Source organism: Pezoporus occidentalis, unplaced genomic scaffold (genome assembly GCF_034315485.1).
Source record: "Pezoporus occidentalis ecotype Australia unplaced genomic scaffold, CSIRO_AGI_Poc_V1 ctg1147, whole genome shotgun sequence".
Taxonomy (NCBI): Eukaryota; Metazoa; Chordata; class Aves; order Psittaciformes; family Psittacidae; genus Pezoporus; species Pezoporus occidentalis.
In genome coordinates, this window is record NW_026912937.1 from 1 (window position 1) to 17,179 (window position 17,179).

General features: G+C 62.1%; 2 protein-coding genes across 2 annotated transcripts; both read left to right on the top strand.

The window, feature by feature from the left end:
* Window positions 1-5: 5 nt before the first annotated feature.
* LOC134173398 (properdin-like) lies at window positions 6-8,950 on the top strand (the record flags this gene model as incomplete). Its single annotated transcript, XM_062637351.1, has 7 exons — window positions 6-147; window positions 234-407; window positions 1,965-2,168; window positions 5,245-5,356; window positions 6,627-6,778; window positions 7,272-7,304; window positions 8,935-8,950. Coding segments are annotated over 6 exons (792 nt in total), but the record flags the coding sequence as incomplete, so codon positions are not given.
* LOC134173403 (synapsin-1-like) lies at window positions 8,507-16,973 on the top strand (the record flags this gene model as incomplete). Its single annotated transcript, XM_062637362.1, has 6 exons — window positions 8,507-8,678; window positions 10,545-10,602; window positions 12,077-12,159; window positions 14,774-14,927; window positions 15,707-15,796; window positions 16,833-16,973. Coding segments are annotated over exons 1-6 (684 nt in total), but the record flags the coding sequence as incomplete, so codon positions are not given.
* Window positions 16,974-17,179: the final 206 nt, after the last annotated feature.

The following is a 17,179-nucleotide window of genomic DNA, read 5'->3' on the forward strand; positions in this document are numbered from 1 at the left end:
GCTCGTGCCGGGGGGCGGGGCCGAGCCCGGGCCGGAGCCGCCAGCGCCGCTGTGATTGGCCGCCGCCATCAAAGGAGCCGCCGGGAGCCCCCTGCGCAGGCGCAGACAGCGAGAGCGAGCCGTGCCCGGGACTGCGGCCGTGCCCCGGTGAGGGGGCGGAGCTTGTGACGAGGGGGGCGTGGCCACACCCTGGCCCCCTTCCTGACTCCGCCCCCTTCCTCTCCCCTCCATAGAGGACGGCGCCTGGGGGGCGTGGTCGGAGGCGGTGCCCTGCTCGGTGACGTGCGGACTGGGCGTGGTCACGCTGCGGCGCGCCTGCGACGCCCCGCCCCCTCGGCACGGAGGCCGCGGTTGCCAAGGCAACGGCACCCGGCGCGCGCTCTGCGGGCCCCACGGGGCGTGTCCTGGTGAGCCGGGGAGGGGCGGGGCCAAGGCAAAGGGGGCGGGGCCAAGGCAAAGGGGGCGGGGCCTGAGCGGCGCTAGGGGCTTGGCGCGGGGAGGGGGGAGCGTTCCCTAAGCCCCATAATGGGGCCTATAGATGGCTGCTATGGGGCACCCATAGAGCAACCCCTTCCCTATAGGGCACTATGGGGCACCCATAGAGTAACCCCTTCTCTATAGGGCCCTATGGGGCACCCATAGAGTAACCCCTTCCCTATAGGGCCCTATGGGGCACCCATAGATGGCTGCTATGGGGCACCCATAGAGCAACCCCTTCCCTATAGGGCCCTATGGGGCACCCATAGATGGCTGCTATGGGGCACCCATAGAGCAACCGCTTCACTATAGGGCCCGATGGGGCACCCATAGATGGCTGCTATGGGGCACCCATAGAGCAACCCCTTCCCTATAGGGCCCTATGGGGCACCCATAGAGCAACCCCTTCCCTATAGGGCCCTATGGGGCACCCATAGATGGCTGCTATGGGGCACCCATAGAGCGACCCCTTCCCTATAGGGCACTATGGGGCACCCATAGAGCAATCGCTTCCCTATAGGGCCCTATGGGGCACCCATAGAGCAACCCCTTCCCTATAGGGCCCTATGGGGCACCCATAGATGGCGGCTATGGGGCACCCATAGAGCAACCGCTTCCCTATAGGGCCCTATGGGGCACCCATAGAGCAATCGCTTCCCTATAGGGCCCTATGGGGCACCCATAGAGCAATCGCTTCACTATAGAGCCCTATGGGGCACCCACCCCATAATGGTGCCCCCCAAGTGTGGGTCTATGGGGGGGGTTATGGGGTGCCTGATGCTGTCATCCCCCCCCATAGGGAGCCATGGGGCACCCATATAGCACCCCCTTCACTATAGAGCCCTATGGGGCACCCACTCCATAACGGTGCCCCCCAAGTGTGTGTCTATGGGGGGGGTTATCGGGTGCCTGATGTTGTCCCCCCCCCCCCCCATAGGGAGCCATGGGGCACCCATATAGCACCCCCTTCACTATAGAGCCCTATGGGGCACCCACCCCATAACGGTGCCCCCAAGTGTGGGTCTATGGGGGGGAGTGGTTTATGGGGTGCCTGATGTTGTGTCCCCCCCATAGGGGGCCATGGGGCACTCATATAGCACCCCCTTCACTATAGAGCCCTATGGGGCACCCACCCCATAACGGTGCCCCCAAGTGTGGGTCTATGGGGGGGAGTGGTTTATGGGGTGCCTGATGTTGTGTCCCCCCCATAGGGCGCCATGGGGCACCCATATAGCACCCCCTTCAGTTTAGAGCCCTATGGGGCACCCACCCCACGATGGTGCCCCCCAAGTGTGGGTCTATGGGGGGGGTGGTTTATGGGGTGCCTGATGTTGTGTCCCCCCCCATAGGGAGCCATGGGGCACCCATATAGCACCCCCTTCACTATAGGGCCCTATGGGGCACCCACTCCATAACGGTGCCCCCCAAGTGTGGGTCTATGGGGGGGGTTATGGGGTGCCTGATGCTGTCATCCCCCCTCCCCATAGAGGTGCAGCACTGGGGGCCATGGGGCGCGTGGACCCCCTGCGAGCAGCGGCCGTGGGGCACCGTGAGCTGCGAGGCCATGGTGGGGCGGCAGCGGCGGACGCGGCAATGTGTGGGGCTCAAGGCTGGGGGCCCCCCCTGCCCCATAGAGGAAGGGATCGGCACCATCCAGCTCCGGGCCTGCTACAACGTCCACCAGTGCCTGCGTGAGTGACTGCCTTATAGCGCCCTATAGCTGCCCCACACCACCCTATAGCTGCCCTAGAGCCCCCAGAGCTGCCCCACACCACCCTATAGCTGCCCTATAGCTGCCCCACACCACCCTATAGCTGCCCTAGAGCCCCCAGAGCTGCCCCACACCACCCTATAGCTGCCCCAGAGCCCCCATAGCTGACCCACACCACCCTATAGCTGCCCTATAGCCCCCAGAGCTGCCCCACACCGCCCTATAGCTGCCCTAGAGCCCCCATAGCTGCCCCACACCACCCTATAGCTGCCCTAGAGCCCCCAGAGCTGCCCCACACCACCCTATAGCTGACCTATAGCCCCCAGAGCTGCCCCACACCACCCTATAGCTGCCCTAGAGCCCCCAGGGCTGCCCCACACCACCCTATAGCTGCCCTATAGCTGCCCCACACCACCCTATAGCTGCCCTAGAGCCCCCAGAGCTGCCCCACACCACCCTATAGCTGCCCTATAGCTGCCCCACACCACCCTATAGCTGCCCTATAGCTGCCCCACACCACCCTATAGCTGCCCTAGAGCCCCCAGAGCTGCCCCACACCACCCTATAGCTGCCCTATAGCTTCCTAAGGCGACCCCACAGCCCTCCCTAACCACCCTATAGCCCCCAGAGCTGCCCCACACCACCCTATAGCTGCCCTAGAGCCCCCATAGCTGCCCCACACCACCCTATAGCTGCCCTAAAGCCCCCAGAGCTGCCCCACACCACCCTATAGCTGCCCTATAGCTTCCTAAGGCGACCCCACAGCCCTCCCTAACCACCCTATAGCACCCATAGCTGCCCCACACCACCCTATAGCTGCCCTATAGATGCCCTATAGCTTCCTAAGGCGACCCCACAGCCGTCCCTAACCACCCTATAGCACCCATAGCTGCCCCACACCACCCTATAGCACCCATAGCTGCCCCACACCACCCTATAGCTGCCCTAGAGCCCCCAGAGCTGCCCCACACCACCCTATAGCTGCCCTAGAGCGCCCATAGCTGCCCCACACCACCCTATAGCTGCCCTATAGCCCCCAGAGCTGCCCCACACCACCCTATAGCTGCCCTATAGCTGCTCTATAGCTTCCTAAGGCGACCCCACAGCCCTCCCTAACCACCCTATAGCACCCATAGCTGCCCCACACCACCCTATAGCTGCCCTATAGCTACCCTATGGAGCCCTATAGCTGCCCTATAGCTTCCTAAGGCAACCCCACAGCCCTTCCTAAGCGCCCTATAGCACCCATGGCTGCCCCACACCACCCTATAGCTACCCTATGGAGCCCTATAGCTGCCCTATAGCTTCCTAAAGCAACCCCACAGCCGTCCCTAACCACCCTATAGCACCCATAGCTGCCCCACACCACCCTATAGCACCCATAGCTGCCCCACACCACCCTATAGCTGCCCTATAGCTACCCTATGAAACCCTATAGCTGCCCTATAGCTGCCCTATAGCTTCCTAAGGCGACCCCACAGCCCTCCCTAACCGCCCTATAGCACCCATAGCTGCCCCACACCACCCTATAGCTGCCCTATAGCCCCCATAGCTGCCCCACACCACCCTATAGCTGCCCTAGAGCACCAAGAGCTGCCCCACACCACTCTATAGCTGCCCTATAGCCCCCATAGCTGCCCCACACCACCCTATAGCTGCCCTATAGCCCCCAGAGCTGCCCCACACCACCCTATAGCTGCCCTAGAGCACCCATAGCTGCCCCACACCACTCTATAGCTGCCCTATAGCACCCATAGCTGCCCCACACCACCCTATAGCTGCCCTAGAGCCCCCAGAGCTGCCCCACACCACTCTATAGCTGCCCTAGAGCTTCCTAAGGCGACCCCACAGCCCTCCCTAACCACCCTATAGCACCCATAGCTGCCCCACACCACCCTATAGCTGCCCTAGAGCCCCCAGAGCTGCCCCACACCACCCTATAGCTGCCCTAGAGCCCCCATAGCTGCCCCACACCACCCTATAGCTGCCCTATAGCTGCCCTATAGCTTCCTAAGGCGACCCCACAGCCGTCCCTAGCCACCCTATAGCACCCATAGCTGCCCCACACCACCCTATAGCTGCCCTAGAGCCCCCATAGCTGCCCCACACCACCCTATAGCTGCCCTATAGCTGCCCTATAGCTTCCTAAGGCGACCCCACAGCCGTCCCTAGCCACCCTATAGCACCCATAGCTGCCCCACACCACCCTATAGCTGCCCTAGAGCCTCCATAGCTGCCCCACACCACCCTATAGCTGCCCTATAGCTGCCCCACACCACCCTATAGCTGCCCTATAGCCCCCAGAGCTGCCCCACACCACCCTATAGCTGCCCTAGAGCGCCCATAGCTGCCCCACACCACCCTATAGCTGCCCTAGAGCCCCCAGAGCTGCCCCACACCACCCTATAGCTGCCCTAGAGCCCCCAGAGCTGCCCCACACCACCCTATAGCTGCCCTATAGCTGCCCTATAGCTTCCTAAGGCGACCCCACAGCCCTCCCTAACCACCCTATAGCACCCATAGCTGCCCCACACCACCCTATAACTGCCCTATAGCTACCCTATGGAGCCCTATAGCTGCCCTATTGCTGCCCTATAGCTTCCTAAGGCAACCCCACAGCCCTTCCTAAGCGCCCTATAGCACCCATGGCTGCCCCACACCACCCTATAGCTACTCTATGGAGCTGTATTGCTGCCCTATTGCTGCCCTATAGCTTCCTAAAGCAACCCCACAGCCGTCCCTAACCACCCTATAGCACCCATAGCTGCCCCACACCACCCTATAGCACCCATAGCTGCCCCACACCACCCTATAGCTGCCCTATAGCTACCCTATGAAACCCTATAGCTGCCCTATAGCTGCCCTATAGCTTCCTGAGGCAACCCCACAGCCCTTCCTAAGCGCCCTATAGCACCCATGGCTGCCCCACACCACCCTAGGGCGTCCCAGAGCTACCCTATGAAACCCTATAGCTGCCCTATAGCTGCCCTATAGCTACCCTATGGAACCCTATAGCTGCCCTATAGCTGCCCTATAGCTGCCCTGTGCCCCCCCAGTACCCGGGAACTGGTCAGACTGGAGCCCGTGGGGCCTCTGCACCCCCCCATGTGGGGCCAGCCCCACACGGAAGCGGAGCCGGGAATGCCTGCCCACGTTTCCCCCCTATCCGTGCGTAGGGGAGCTGGGGAGGCTATAGGGTCAATGGGGAGGGGGGGTTCTATGGGGTCAATGGGGGCTCTATGGGGTCAATGGGGGCTCTATGGGGTCAATGGGTCTCGATGGGGTCAATGGGGTCTCTATAGGGTCAATGGGGAGGGGGGGTTCTATGGGGTCAATGGGGGCTCTATGGGGTCAATGGGGGCTCTATGGGGTCAATGGGTCTCGATGGGGTCAATGGGGTCTCTATAGGGTCAATGGGGCGGGGGGGTTCTATGGGGTCAATGGGGGCTCTATGGGGTCAATGAGGGCTCTATGGGGTCAATGGGTCTCGATGGGGTCAATGGGGTCTCTATAGGGTCAATGGGGCGGGGGGGTTCTATGGGGTCAATGGGGGCTCTATGGGGTCAATGGTGATTCTATGGGTTCAATGGGGTCTCTATAGGGTCAATGAGGGTTCTATGGGGTCTATGGGATCAGTGGGGTCTCCATAGGGTCAATGGGGGCTCTATGGGGTCAATGGGGTCTCTATAGGGTCAATGGGATGGGGGGGTTCTATGGGGTCAATGGGGGCTCTATGGTGTCAATGGGGGCTCTATGGGGTCAATGGTGATTCTATGGGTTCAATGGGGTCTCTATAGGGTCAATGAGGGTTCTATGGGGTCTATGGGATCAGTGGGGTCTCCATAGGGTCAATGGGTCTCGATGGGGTCAATGGGGTCTCTATAGGGTCAATGGGGTGGGGGGGTTCTATGGGGTCAATGGGGGCTCTATGGGGTCAATGGTGATTCTATGGGTTCAATGGGGTCTCCATAGGGTCAATGGGGGCTCTATGGGGTCAGTGGGGGCTCTATGGGGTCTCTATGGGTCTCTATGGTGTCAATGGGTCCCTATCATTCCCTATGGGTCCCTATGGTGTCTATGGGTCCCTATGGTGCCTATGGGTCCCTATAGTGTCAATGGGTCCCTATGGGGTCCCTATGGGTCCCTATGGTGTCAATGGGTCCCTATGGTCCCTATGGGTCCCTATGGTGTCAATGGGTCCCTATGGGTCCCTATGGGTCCCTATGGTGTCTATGGGTCCCTATGGGTCCCTATGGTGTCAATGGGTCCCTATGGGTCCCTATGGTGTCAGTGGGTCCCTATGGGTCCCTATGGGTCCCTATGGGTCCCTATGGTCCCTATGGGTCCCTATGGTGTCAATGGGTCCCTATGGGTCCCTATGGTGTCAATGGGTCCCTATGGGTCCCTATGGGTCACCAGGCTGCCCCCCCCCCCCCAGGCCGGCCGTGACCCCGCTGGGCTCCCCCACCCCCGTCAACGTCACCTTCTGGGGGGCGCCGCGGCCGCGCTGCCCCCCCCTGGACGGGGAGCGCCTGCGGGTGGAGGAGGGGCGGCCCTGCCTGCACGTGCGGCCCTGCCCCGCCCCCCACGGTCAGCAGCGGGGGGAGGGGCGGGGGTCAACTATGGGGGGGGAGGGGCTGGGGTCAACTATGGGGGGGGAGGGGCTGGGGTCACCTCGGGGGGGGGGAAGGGGTCCCCTATTGGGGGGGAGGGGTCTCATATGGGGGGGCAGGGGCTGGGGTCACCTATGGGTGGGGGAGGGGCTGGGGTCATCTATGGGTGGGGGAGGGGCTGGGGTCACCTATGGGGGGAGGGAGGGGCTGGGGTCAACTATGGGGGGGGAGGGGCAGGGGTCACCTATGGGGGGAGGAGTCCCCTATGGGGGGGGGGGAGGGGCTGGGGTCCCCTATGGGGTGGAGGGGTCTCTGTGGGGGGGGGATGGGGTGGGCTCATATGTGGGGGGGTGGGGCAGGGTGCAGGGTTCCCTATGTGGGGGAGGGGCTGACTGCAGTGTCCCCTATTGGTGGGGGGGGGTCTCATGGCCCCCCCTCCCCCCCTTAACCCCCTGCCCCTCCCCCACCAGAGGACTGATGCTGCCGATGACGTCGCGGGACCCCCCCCTCCCCCCATTCCCCCCCCCCATCCCCCCCCCCCAAATAACCACCCTGCAAATGACGCGACCCCGGCGCGTCCAATGGGAGGCGACGACGTCACCGGCCCCACCCCTCTTGGCCCCGCCCCTTTGCCTCTGCAGAGCCGCGGGCGGGGCGGCCGCTGACGTCACCCGCTTGGCCCCGCCTCCCCCCCCCCGCCACGGTCTTCAATGGGTGGGGAGGGGGCGGGGCCGGAAGTGAGAGCGCGGGAGGGGGCGGGGCTTTGCCGCCTTGGGGATGCTATAGCGGGATCTATAGGGGCTCCTATAGGGCACCCATAGGGCACCCATAGGGCACCCATAGGGCACCCATAGGGGATCCCTCAGGGCCTCCCTTCCCCCCACCCCATAGCCCCACACCCCATAGGCCCCCCCCATAGACCTCCTCCGCCCCATATAGCCCCCCCCATCCCCTATAGCCCCCCCCCCATCCCCTATAGCTCCACCCCATAGCTCCCTTCTCCTGTCCCCCCCCCAACCTTATAGGCCCCCTTCCCCTATAGCTCTTCCACCCTATAGCATCTCCATCCCTATGGCCCTCCCCTTTCCCCTATAGAGCTGCAGCATCCCCCGCCCATTCCCTTCCCCTATGGGGCAGCTATAGGGTCCCAACCCCTATAGCTCCCCATTCCCTATAGCCCCCCCCCTCTATCGCTCTCCTATAGGGTTTTCCTATACCTTACCCCCCCCCAATATAGACCCCCTCCCTATAGGGTTTACTCCTTCCCCTATAGGGCCCCATAGCCCCTATAGCCCCCATAGGCCCTATAGCCCCCAATAGCTGCCTTCTTCTATAGGCAGCTTCCCCTATGGGGCTGAGCCCCTATAGCCCCCAATAGGCTCTGCAGGCATCTCTAGGGTGAACTCGACCCCTATAGGGTGCCCCTAACCCTATAGCCCTGCCCCCCCCCATAGACCCCGCCCTCCATAGCTCTGACCCCCTATAGGTGCTATCTCCCCCTATAGCCCCCATAGGCCCTATAGCCCCCCATAGCCCCTATAGCCCCCATAGGCCCTATAGGCCCCATAGCCCCTATAGCCCCCCATAGCCCCCATAGCCCCCCATAGCCCCACATATCCCCTATAGCCCCCATAGCCCCTATAGGCCCCATAGGCCCTATAGCCCCCATAGGCCCCATAGCCCCCATAGCCCCCATAGGCCCCATAGGCCCCATAGGGGATGGAATACCTCCGGCGGCGGCTCTCGGATGGGAACTTCCTGGCGGGGGGGGGAGGGGGGGATCCCCCTGGGGTGGGGGCGGGGCTTGGGGGTGGGGGAGGGGCAGGGAGACCCCCTCCCCCGCTGCTGCTCGTCATCGCCCCCCCCAGCACCGACTGGTATGTATGGGGGGGACCCCCAAACAACCCCCCCCTTTGGGCACCCCCAAACACCCCACCTTGGAGACCCCCAAATCCCCCCCCCTTTGGGCACCCCCAAATCCCCCCCTTTGGGCACCCCCAATGCCCCCCCCATTGGGACCCCCCAAAACCCACTTGGGGACCCCCAAATCCCCCCCCTTTGGGCACGCCCCAAACCCCACCTTGGGCGCCCCCAAATCCCCCCTTTTGGACTCCCCCAACCCCCCCCTTTGGGCACCCCCAAACCCCCCCCTTGGCACCCCCAATGCCACCCCCATTGGGACCCCCGAAACCCCCCTTGGGGACCCCCAAATCCCCCCCCCTTTGGCACCCCAAATGCCCCCCCATTGGGACCCCCGAAACCCACTTGGGGACCCCCAAATCCCCCCCCCTTTGGCACCCCCAATGCCCCCCCCATTGGGACCCCCCAAATCCCCCCCCTTGGAGACCCCCAAATCCCCCCCCCCTTTGGGCACCCCTAAATCCCTCCCTTGGGCACCCCTAAATCCCCCCCTTTGGCACCCCCAATGCCTCCCCCCTTGGGACCCCCCAACCCCCCTTGGGGACCCCCAAATCCCACCTTGAGCACCCCTAAATCCCCCCCTTGGGCACCCCCAAACCCCCCCTTTGGCACCCCCAAATGCCCACTTTGGGACCCCCAAATCCCCCCCTTGGGGACCCCTAAATCCCCCCTTTGGGGACCCCCAACAACCCCCTCCCTTGGGCACCCCCAAACCCCACCTTGAGGACCCCCAAATCCCCCATTGGGCACCCCCAAATCCCCCCCCTTTGGAGACCCCCAATGCCCCCCCCTTTGGGACCCCCCAAACCCCCCTTGGCGACCCCCAAATCCCCCCCAGGCACCCCCAAACCCCCCCTTTGGCACCCCCAAATGCCCCCTTTGGGACCCCCAAATCCCCCCCTTTGGAGACCCCCAAATCCCCCCCATTGGGCACCCCCAAATCCCCCCCTTTTGAGACCCCCAATGCCCCCCCATTGGGTCCCCCCAAATCCCCCCTTCAGGGACCCCAAAATCCCCCCCTTTGGGCCCCCACAACACCCCCTCCCATTGGGACCCCCAAAGATCCCCATTGAGGACCCCCAAATCCCCCTCTTTTGAGACCCCCAATGCCCTCCCCATTGGGACCCCCAAAGTCCTCCCAGGGACCCCCAAATCCCTCCGTTAGGGACCCCCAATGCCCCCATTGAGACCCCCAAATCCCCCCCCCCCTTTGGGACCCCCAACCCCCCCCTTCAGGGAGCCCCAACCCCCCCTTAGGCACCCCCAAATCCCCCCTTTGAGCACCCCCAACCCCCCCCATTGAGACCCCCAAATCCCCCCCCCCTTGGGATTCCCAACCCCCCCTTAGGCACCCCCAAATCCCCCCTTTGAGCACCCCCAACCCCCCCCATTGAGACCCCCAAATCCCCCCCCCCCCCTTCGGACCCCCAAATCCCCCCCCTTTGGGCACACCCCCCCCCCATTGAGACCCCCAAATCTCCCCCCCCCTTTGGACCCCCAACCTCCCCTTTCAGGGACCCCCAAATCCCCCCCATTGAGACCCCAAAAATCCCCCCCTTGGACACCCCCAACCTCCCCATTGAGACCCCCAAATCCCCCGCCCCACCTTGGGACCCCCAACCCCCCACTTTGGGCACCCCCAAACCCCCCTTTGGGCACCCCAACACCCCCCTGCCCCCCCTTTGTGAACCTTTGGGGGGGGGAGGGGCAGGGCTCAGATTTGGGGGGGGGGGGATGGGTCCATTTCGGGGGGGGGGGGAGGGGCATCCCTTTTGGGGGGGGAGGGGCTCCTATTTTGGGGTTCCCCCCCCTTTCATTGCCAGGGTGAAGCTCTTCAAGGGTAAATCCGTGCATGGGGATGTGGAGCTGAGGGTGGAGCAGGTAAGGATTGGGGGGGCCCCCCCCCCTCCCCCCAAGTTTGGGGGACCCCCCCCCTCCTTTAGGATCTATGGGTCCCCCTTTAGAACCTGACACCTGGATTTGAGGGGTTGGGGTCAAAGGATCCTATGGGGGGGATTTGGGGTCTCCCCCCTTGATTTTGGGGTCCCCCCCATTGATTTTGGGGTTCCCTCATTGATATTGGGGTCCCCCCATAGAATGTGTGCCCCCCCCGAGAATTTGGGGTCCCCCCCATTGATTTCGGGCTCCCCCCATTGATTTTGGGGTCCCCCCCATTGACTTTGGGCTCCCCCCCATTGATTTTGGGGTCCCCCCATTGATTTTGGCCTCCCACCCATAGAATTTGGGGTCCCCCCATTGATTTTGGGGTCCCCCCATTGATTTCGGGCTCCCCCCATTGATTTTGGGGTCTCCCCCCATTGATTTCGGGCTCCCCCCCATTGATTTTGGTCTCCCACCCATAGAATTTGGGGTCCCCCCCATTGACTTTGGGGTCCCCCCCATTGATTTTGGCCTCCCCCCCATAGAATTTGGGGTCCCCCCCATTGACTTTGGGGTCCCCCCATTGACTTTGGGCTCCCCCCCATTGACTTTGGGGTCCCCCCCTTGATTTTGGGGTCCCCCCATTGACTTTGGGGTCCCTCCATTGATTTCGGGCTCCCCCCCATAGAATTTGGACTCCCCCCCATTGATTTTGGGGTCCCCCCATTGACTTTGGGGTCCCCCCCATTGATTTCGGGGTCCCCCCCATTGATTTTGGGGTCCCCCCATTGACTTTGGGGTCCCCCCCATTGACTTTGGGGTCCCTCCATTGATTTCGGGCTCCCCCCCATAGAATTTGGACTCCCCCCCATTGACTTTGGGGTCCCCCCCATTGATTTTGGGGTCCCCCCCATTGATCTTGGGGTCCCCCCCATTGATTTTGGCCTCCCACCCATAGAATTTGGGGTCCCCCCATTGATTTTGGTCTCCCCCGCATTGATTTTGGGGTCCCCCCATTGACTTTGGGGTCCCCCCCATTGACTTTGGGGTCCCCCCCATTGACTTTGGGCTCCCCCCATTGACTTTGGGGTCCCCCCCATTGATTTCGGCCCCCCCCCATTGATTTCAGGCTCCCCCATTGACTTTGGGCTCCCCCCGTTGATTTTGGGCTCCCCCACATTGACTTTGGGGTCTCCTCCCATTGATTTCGGGCTCCCCCCCATTGATTTTGGGGTCCCCCCATTGACTTTGGGGTCCCCCCAATTGACTTTGGGGTCCCCCCATTGACTTTGGGCTCCCCCCCATTGATTTTGGGCTCCCCCCCATTGACTTTGGGCTCCCCCCCATTGATTTCGGGCTCCCCCCCATAGAATTTGGACTCCCCCCCATTGACTTTGGGGTCCCCCCCATTGACTTTGGGTTCCCCCCCATTGATTTTGGGGTCCCCCCCCTTGACTTTGGGGTCCCCCCATAGGCGCAGTTCTCGGAGCTCTCCTTGGTAGCCTCGACCCATGGCGCCCTCAGCGTCACCATCGACACCCCCCGGGGGGGGGCCCGGTGGGTTTTGGGGGACCCCCTCTATGGGGCGACCCCCACTTTTGGGGTGCCCCCCCCCTTGGTTTGGGGGCTGAATTTGGGTTTGGGGGGGGGGCATTTTGGGGTGAAAAAGGGGGGTTTTGGGGTGGTCTTTTTTGGGGGTGGGGCAGGGATTTGGGGGGGTTCGGGGTCAGTTTTGGGGGGGGCAATGAGGGGGGGGATGGGGTTTTGGGGTGAAAAAGTGGGAATTTGGGGGTTCAGGGCCGGATTTGGGGGGTCAGGGGTTGGGGGTGAGATTTGGGGGGGGGCGAAAGGGGAAGGGGGGGGTCCAGGCATAGATTTTGGGGTGCAGGGGGGTGATATTGGGGTGCAGGAGGGGGTTTTGGGGTTCATGGGGTGATTTTGGGGTGCAAAAGGGGGGTTTTGGGTGGGAAAAGGGTAATTTGGGGGTGCAAAAAGGTGATTTTGGGGTGCCAGAGGAGGATTTTGGGGTGCAAGGGGGTGATTTGGGGTGCAAGAGGGAGATTTTGGGGTGCAAATGGGAGGGGTTTTGGGGTGCAAAAGGGGGGATTGGGTGATTTTGGGGTGCAAAAGGGGGGTTTTGGGTGGGAAAAGGGTAATTTGGGGGTGCAAAAAGGTGATTTTGGGGTGCCAGAGGAGGATTTTGGGGTGCAAGGGGGTGATTTGGGGTGCAGGAGGGGGTTTTGGGGTGCATGGGGTGATTTTGGGGTGCAAAAGGAAGGTTTTGGGTGGGAAAAGGGTAATTTGGGGGTGCAAAAAGGTGATTTTGGGGGGCCAGAGGAGGATTTTGGGGGGCAAGGGGGTGATTTGGGGTGCAAGAGGGAGATTTTGGGGTGCAAATGGGAGGGGTTTTGGGTGCAAAAGGGGGGATTGGGTGATTTTGGGTTGCAAAAGGGGGGTTTTGGGTTGGAAAAGGGTAATTTGGGGGTGCAAAAAGGTGATTTTGGGGTGCAAGGGGGTGATTTGGGGTGCAGGAGGGGGGTGTTGGGGTGCAAGGGAGGGTTTTGGGGTGCAAAAGAGGGGGTTTGGAATGCAGGGTTGATTTTGGGGTGAAAAGAGGCAGTTTTGGGGTGCAGGGGGTGATTTTGGGGAAAAAAGGACAGTTTTGGGGTGCAGGGGTGATTTTTGGGTGAAAGGCAGTTTTGGGGTGAAAAGAGGCGGTTTTGGGGTGCAGGGGGTGATTTTGGGGTGAAAAGAGGCGGTTTTGGGGTGAAAAGAGGCGGTTTTGGGGTGCAGGGGGTGATTTTGGGGTGAAAAGCGGTTTTGGGGTGAAAAGAGGCAGTTTTGGTGTGAACAGAGTCAGTTTTGGGGTGAAAAGAGGCGGTTTTGGGGTGAAAAGAGGCAGTTTTGGGGTGCAGGGGGTGATTTTGGGGTGAAAAGAGGCAGTTTCGGGTTGAAAAGAGGCGGTGTTGGGGTGAAAAGAGGCGGTTTTGGGGTGAAAAGAGGCGGTTTTGGGGTGCAGGGGTGATTTTGGGGTGAAAAGAGGCGGTTTTGGTGTGAAAAGAGGCAGTTTTGGGGTGAAAAGAGGCGGTTTTGGGGTGAAAAGAGGCGATTTTGGGGTGCAGGGCGGATTTTGGGGGTGAAAAGAGGCGATTTTGGTGTGCTAAAGGGTGATTTTGGGGTAAAAAGAGGCGGTTTTGGGGTGAAAAGAGGCAGTTTTGGTGTGAAAAGAGGCGGTTTTGGGGTGAAAAGAGGCAGTTTTGGGGTGCAGGGGGTGATTTTGGGTTGAAAAGAGGCGGTGTTGGGGTGAAAAGAGGCGGTTTTGGGGTGCAGGGGGTGATTTTGGGGTGAAAAGACGCGGTTTTGGGGTGAAAAGAGGCAGTTTTAGGGTGAAAAGAGGCGGTTTTGGGGTGCAGGGGGTGACTTTCGTGTGAAAAGAGGCAGTTTTGGGGTGAAAAGAGGCGGTTTGGGGGTGAAAAGAAGCGGTTTTGGGGTGCAGGGTGTGATTTTTGGGTAAAAAGAGGCGGTTTTGGGGTGGAAAGAGGAGGTTTTGAGTTGAAAAGAGGCGATTTTGGGGTGCAGGGGGCGATTTTGGGGTGAAAAGAGGCGGTTTGGGGGTGAAAAGAAGCGGTTTTGGGGTGCAGGGGGTGATTTTGGGGTGAAAAGAGGCGGTTTTGGGGTGAAAAGAGGCGGTTTTGGGGTGCAGGGGGTGATTTTGGGGTGAAAAGAGGCGGTTTTGGGGTAAAAAGAGGCGGTTTTGGGGTGAAAAGTGGCGGGTTTGGGGTGAAAAGAGGCGGTTTTGGGGTGCAGGGGGTGATTTTGGGGTGAAAAGAGGCGGTTTTGGGGTGTAGGGGGTGATTTGGGGGTAAAAAGAGGCGGTTTTGGTGTGAAAAGAGGCGGTTTTGGGGTGAAAAGAGGCGGTTTTGGGGTGCAGGGGGTGATTTTGGGGTGAAAATAGGCGGTTTTGGGGTGCAGGGTGTGATTTTGGGGTAAAAAGAGGCGGTTTTGGGGTGAAAAGAGGCGGTTTTGGGGTGAAAAGAGGCGGTTTTGGGGTGAAAAGAGGCGGTTTTGGGGTGCAGGGGGTGACTTTTGGCCCTGTTCCATATGGGGGGGTTGGAGGGGGTTGTGCCCCCCCCATCCCCCCCTCATCCCCCCCCTCCCCCCCCCCCAATAGCCGGCTGCGCCCCGACTTCGTGCTGGTTCGGGAGCGGCCGGAGGGGGGGTCCGCGGGCGCCCCCCGGCGGCTGCTGCTGGGGCTGCACCTGGGGGGGGTCCCCAGCACCGACCCCCTCCCGGCGCTCTACGCGTTCGCCCATCCCCCCTGCCTGGTGCGTTTGGGGGGGGGGGCACTGGGGGGGCACTGGGGGGTAACTGGGAGGGGATTGGGGGGCACTGGAAAGGGATTGGGGGGCACTGGGAGGGGAATGGGGTTACTGGGGTGGACTGGGGGGTAACTGGGAGGTAACTGGGAGGGACTGGGGTGGACGCTGGGGGGCAATGGGGATGCTGGAATGGGATTGGGGGGCACTGGGAGGGGAATGGGGTTACTGGGATGGACTGGGATGGCCTGGGGGGGGTAACTGGGAGGGACTGGGGTGGATGCTGGGGGGCAATGGGGATGCTAGAATGGGATTGGGGGGCACTGGAACGGGATTGGGGGGCACTGGAATGGGATTGGGGGACACTGGGAGGGGAATGGGGTTACTGGGATGGACTGGGAGGTAACTGGGAGGGACTGGGATGGATGCTGGGGGGCAATGGGGATGCTGGAATGGGAAAGGGGGGCACTGGGAGGGGAATGGGGTTACTGGGATGGACTGGGGGGTAACTGGGAGGTAACTGGGATGGACTGGGAGGTAACTGGGAGGTAACTTGGATGGAGTGGGAGGACTGGGAGGTAACTGGGATGGACTGGGATGGACTTGGGGGTAACTGGGAGGTAACTGGTGGGTAACTGGGATGGACTGGGAGATAACTGGGAGGTAACTGGGATGGAGTGGGAGGACTGGGAGGTAACTGGGATGGAGTAGGAGGGCCTGGGGCGGATGCTGGGGGGCCCTGGGCAGGGCTCTTGCCCCCCCCCGCTGACGCTCCCAGTGCTGCCCAGTTTGCCCAGTTGGCGCGGCTGCAGCGGGAACTGGGCCCGGAGGCCTTTCCCTTGGCCCCACAGCGCTTCTGCAACCGGCCCCGGGGACTGGTGAGCACTGGGGGGCACTGGGAGGGGACTGGGGGGGACTGGGGGGGACTGGGAGGGACTGGGGGGAACTGGGGGGGACTGGGAGGGGACTGGGGGGGACTGGGAGGGACTGGGAGGGGACTGGGGGGGATTAAAGGGGCATTGGGAGGGACCTGGGGGGGACTGGGAGGGACTGGGGGGGACTGGGGAGGACTGGGAGGGACTGGGGGGGTCACTGGTGTTACTGGCGTCACTTGGGGGTCACTTGGGGGTCACTGGTGTTACTGGTGTCACTTGGGTGTCACTTGGGGGTCACTTGGGGGTCACTGGTGTCACTTGGGGGTCACTTGGGGGTCACTTGGGGGTCACTGGTGTCACTTGGGGGTCACTTGGGGGTCACTGGTGTCACTTGGGGGTCATTTGGGGGTCACTTGGGGGTCACTGGTGTCACTGGGGGTCACTTGGGGGTCACTTAGGGGGTCACTTGGGGGTCACTGGTGTTACTGGTGTCACTTGGGGGTCACTGGTGTTACTGGTGTCACTTGGGGGTCACTTGGGGGTTACTTGGGGGTCACTGGTGTCACTGGGGGTCACTTGGGGGTCACTGGTGTCACTGGGGGGTCACTGGTGTCACTGGGGGGTCACTTGGGGGTCACTGGTGTCACTTGGGGGTCACTTGGGGGTCACTGGTGTCACTGGGGGGTCACTGGGGGGTCACTTAGGGGGTCACTTGGGGGTCACTGGTGTTACTGGTGTCACTTAGGGGTCACTTGGGGGTCACTTGGGGGTCACTTGGGGGTCACTTAGGGGGTCACTTGGGGGTCACTGGTGTTACTGGTGTCACTTGGGGGTCACTTGGGGGTCACTTGGGGGTCACTTGGGGGTCACTTAGGGGGTCACTTGGGGGTCACTGGTGTTACTGGTGTCACTTGGGGGTCACTTGGGGGTCACTTGGGGGTCACTGGTGTCACTTGGGGGTCACTGGGGTCACTTAGGGGTCACTGGTGTCACTTGGGGGTCACTTGGGGGTCACTGATGTTACTGCCCCTCCCCCCAGCTCACAGCCCCGACCTTCCCCATGATGGTGACGCTCAGCCCCGCCCCCACCGGGGTGGGCAAGGTGAGGCCCCGCCCCCTCGCCCAGAAACCACGCCCCCATCACGAGAGGGGGCGTGGTCCAATGAGGGCGAGGCTTGCGGTGGGAGGGGCCCATGGGGGTGGAGCCTCCAGTGCGCGTGGCTTGGGGGACGTGGGCGGAGCTTAGGATGGGAGTGGTCAACGGGGGCGTGGCTTCTGATTGGGTGTGGCTCCGTACAATGGACAGGGCTAAGGATGGGAGGGGTCAAATGGGGGCGTGGCTCCAGAATGGGCGTGGCTCCAGGGTGGGAGGGGTTGGGGTGGTCT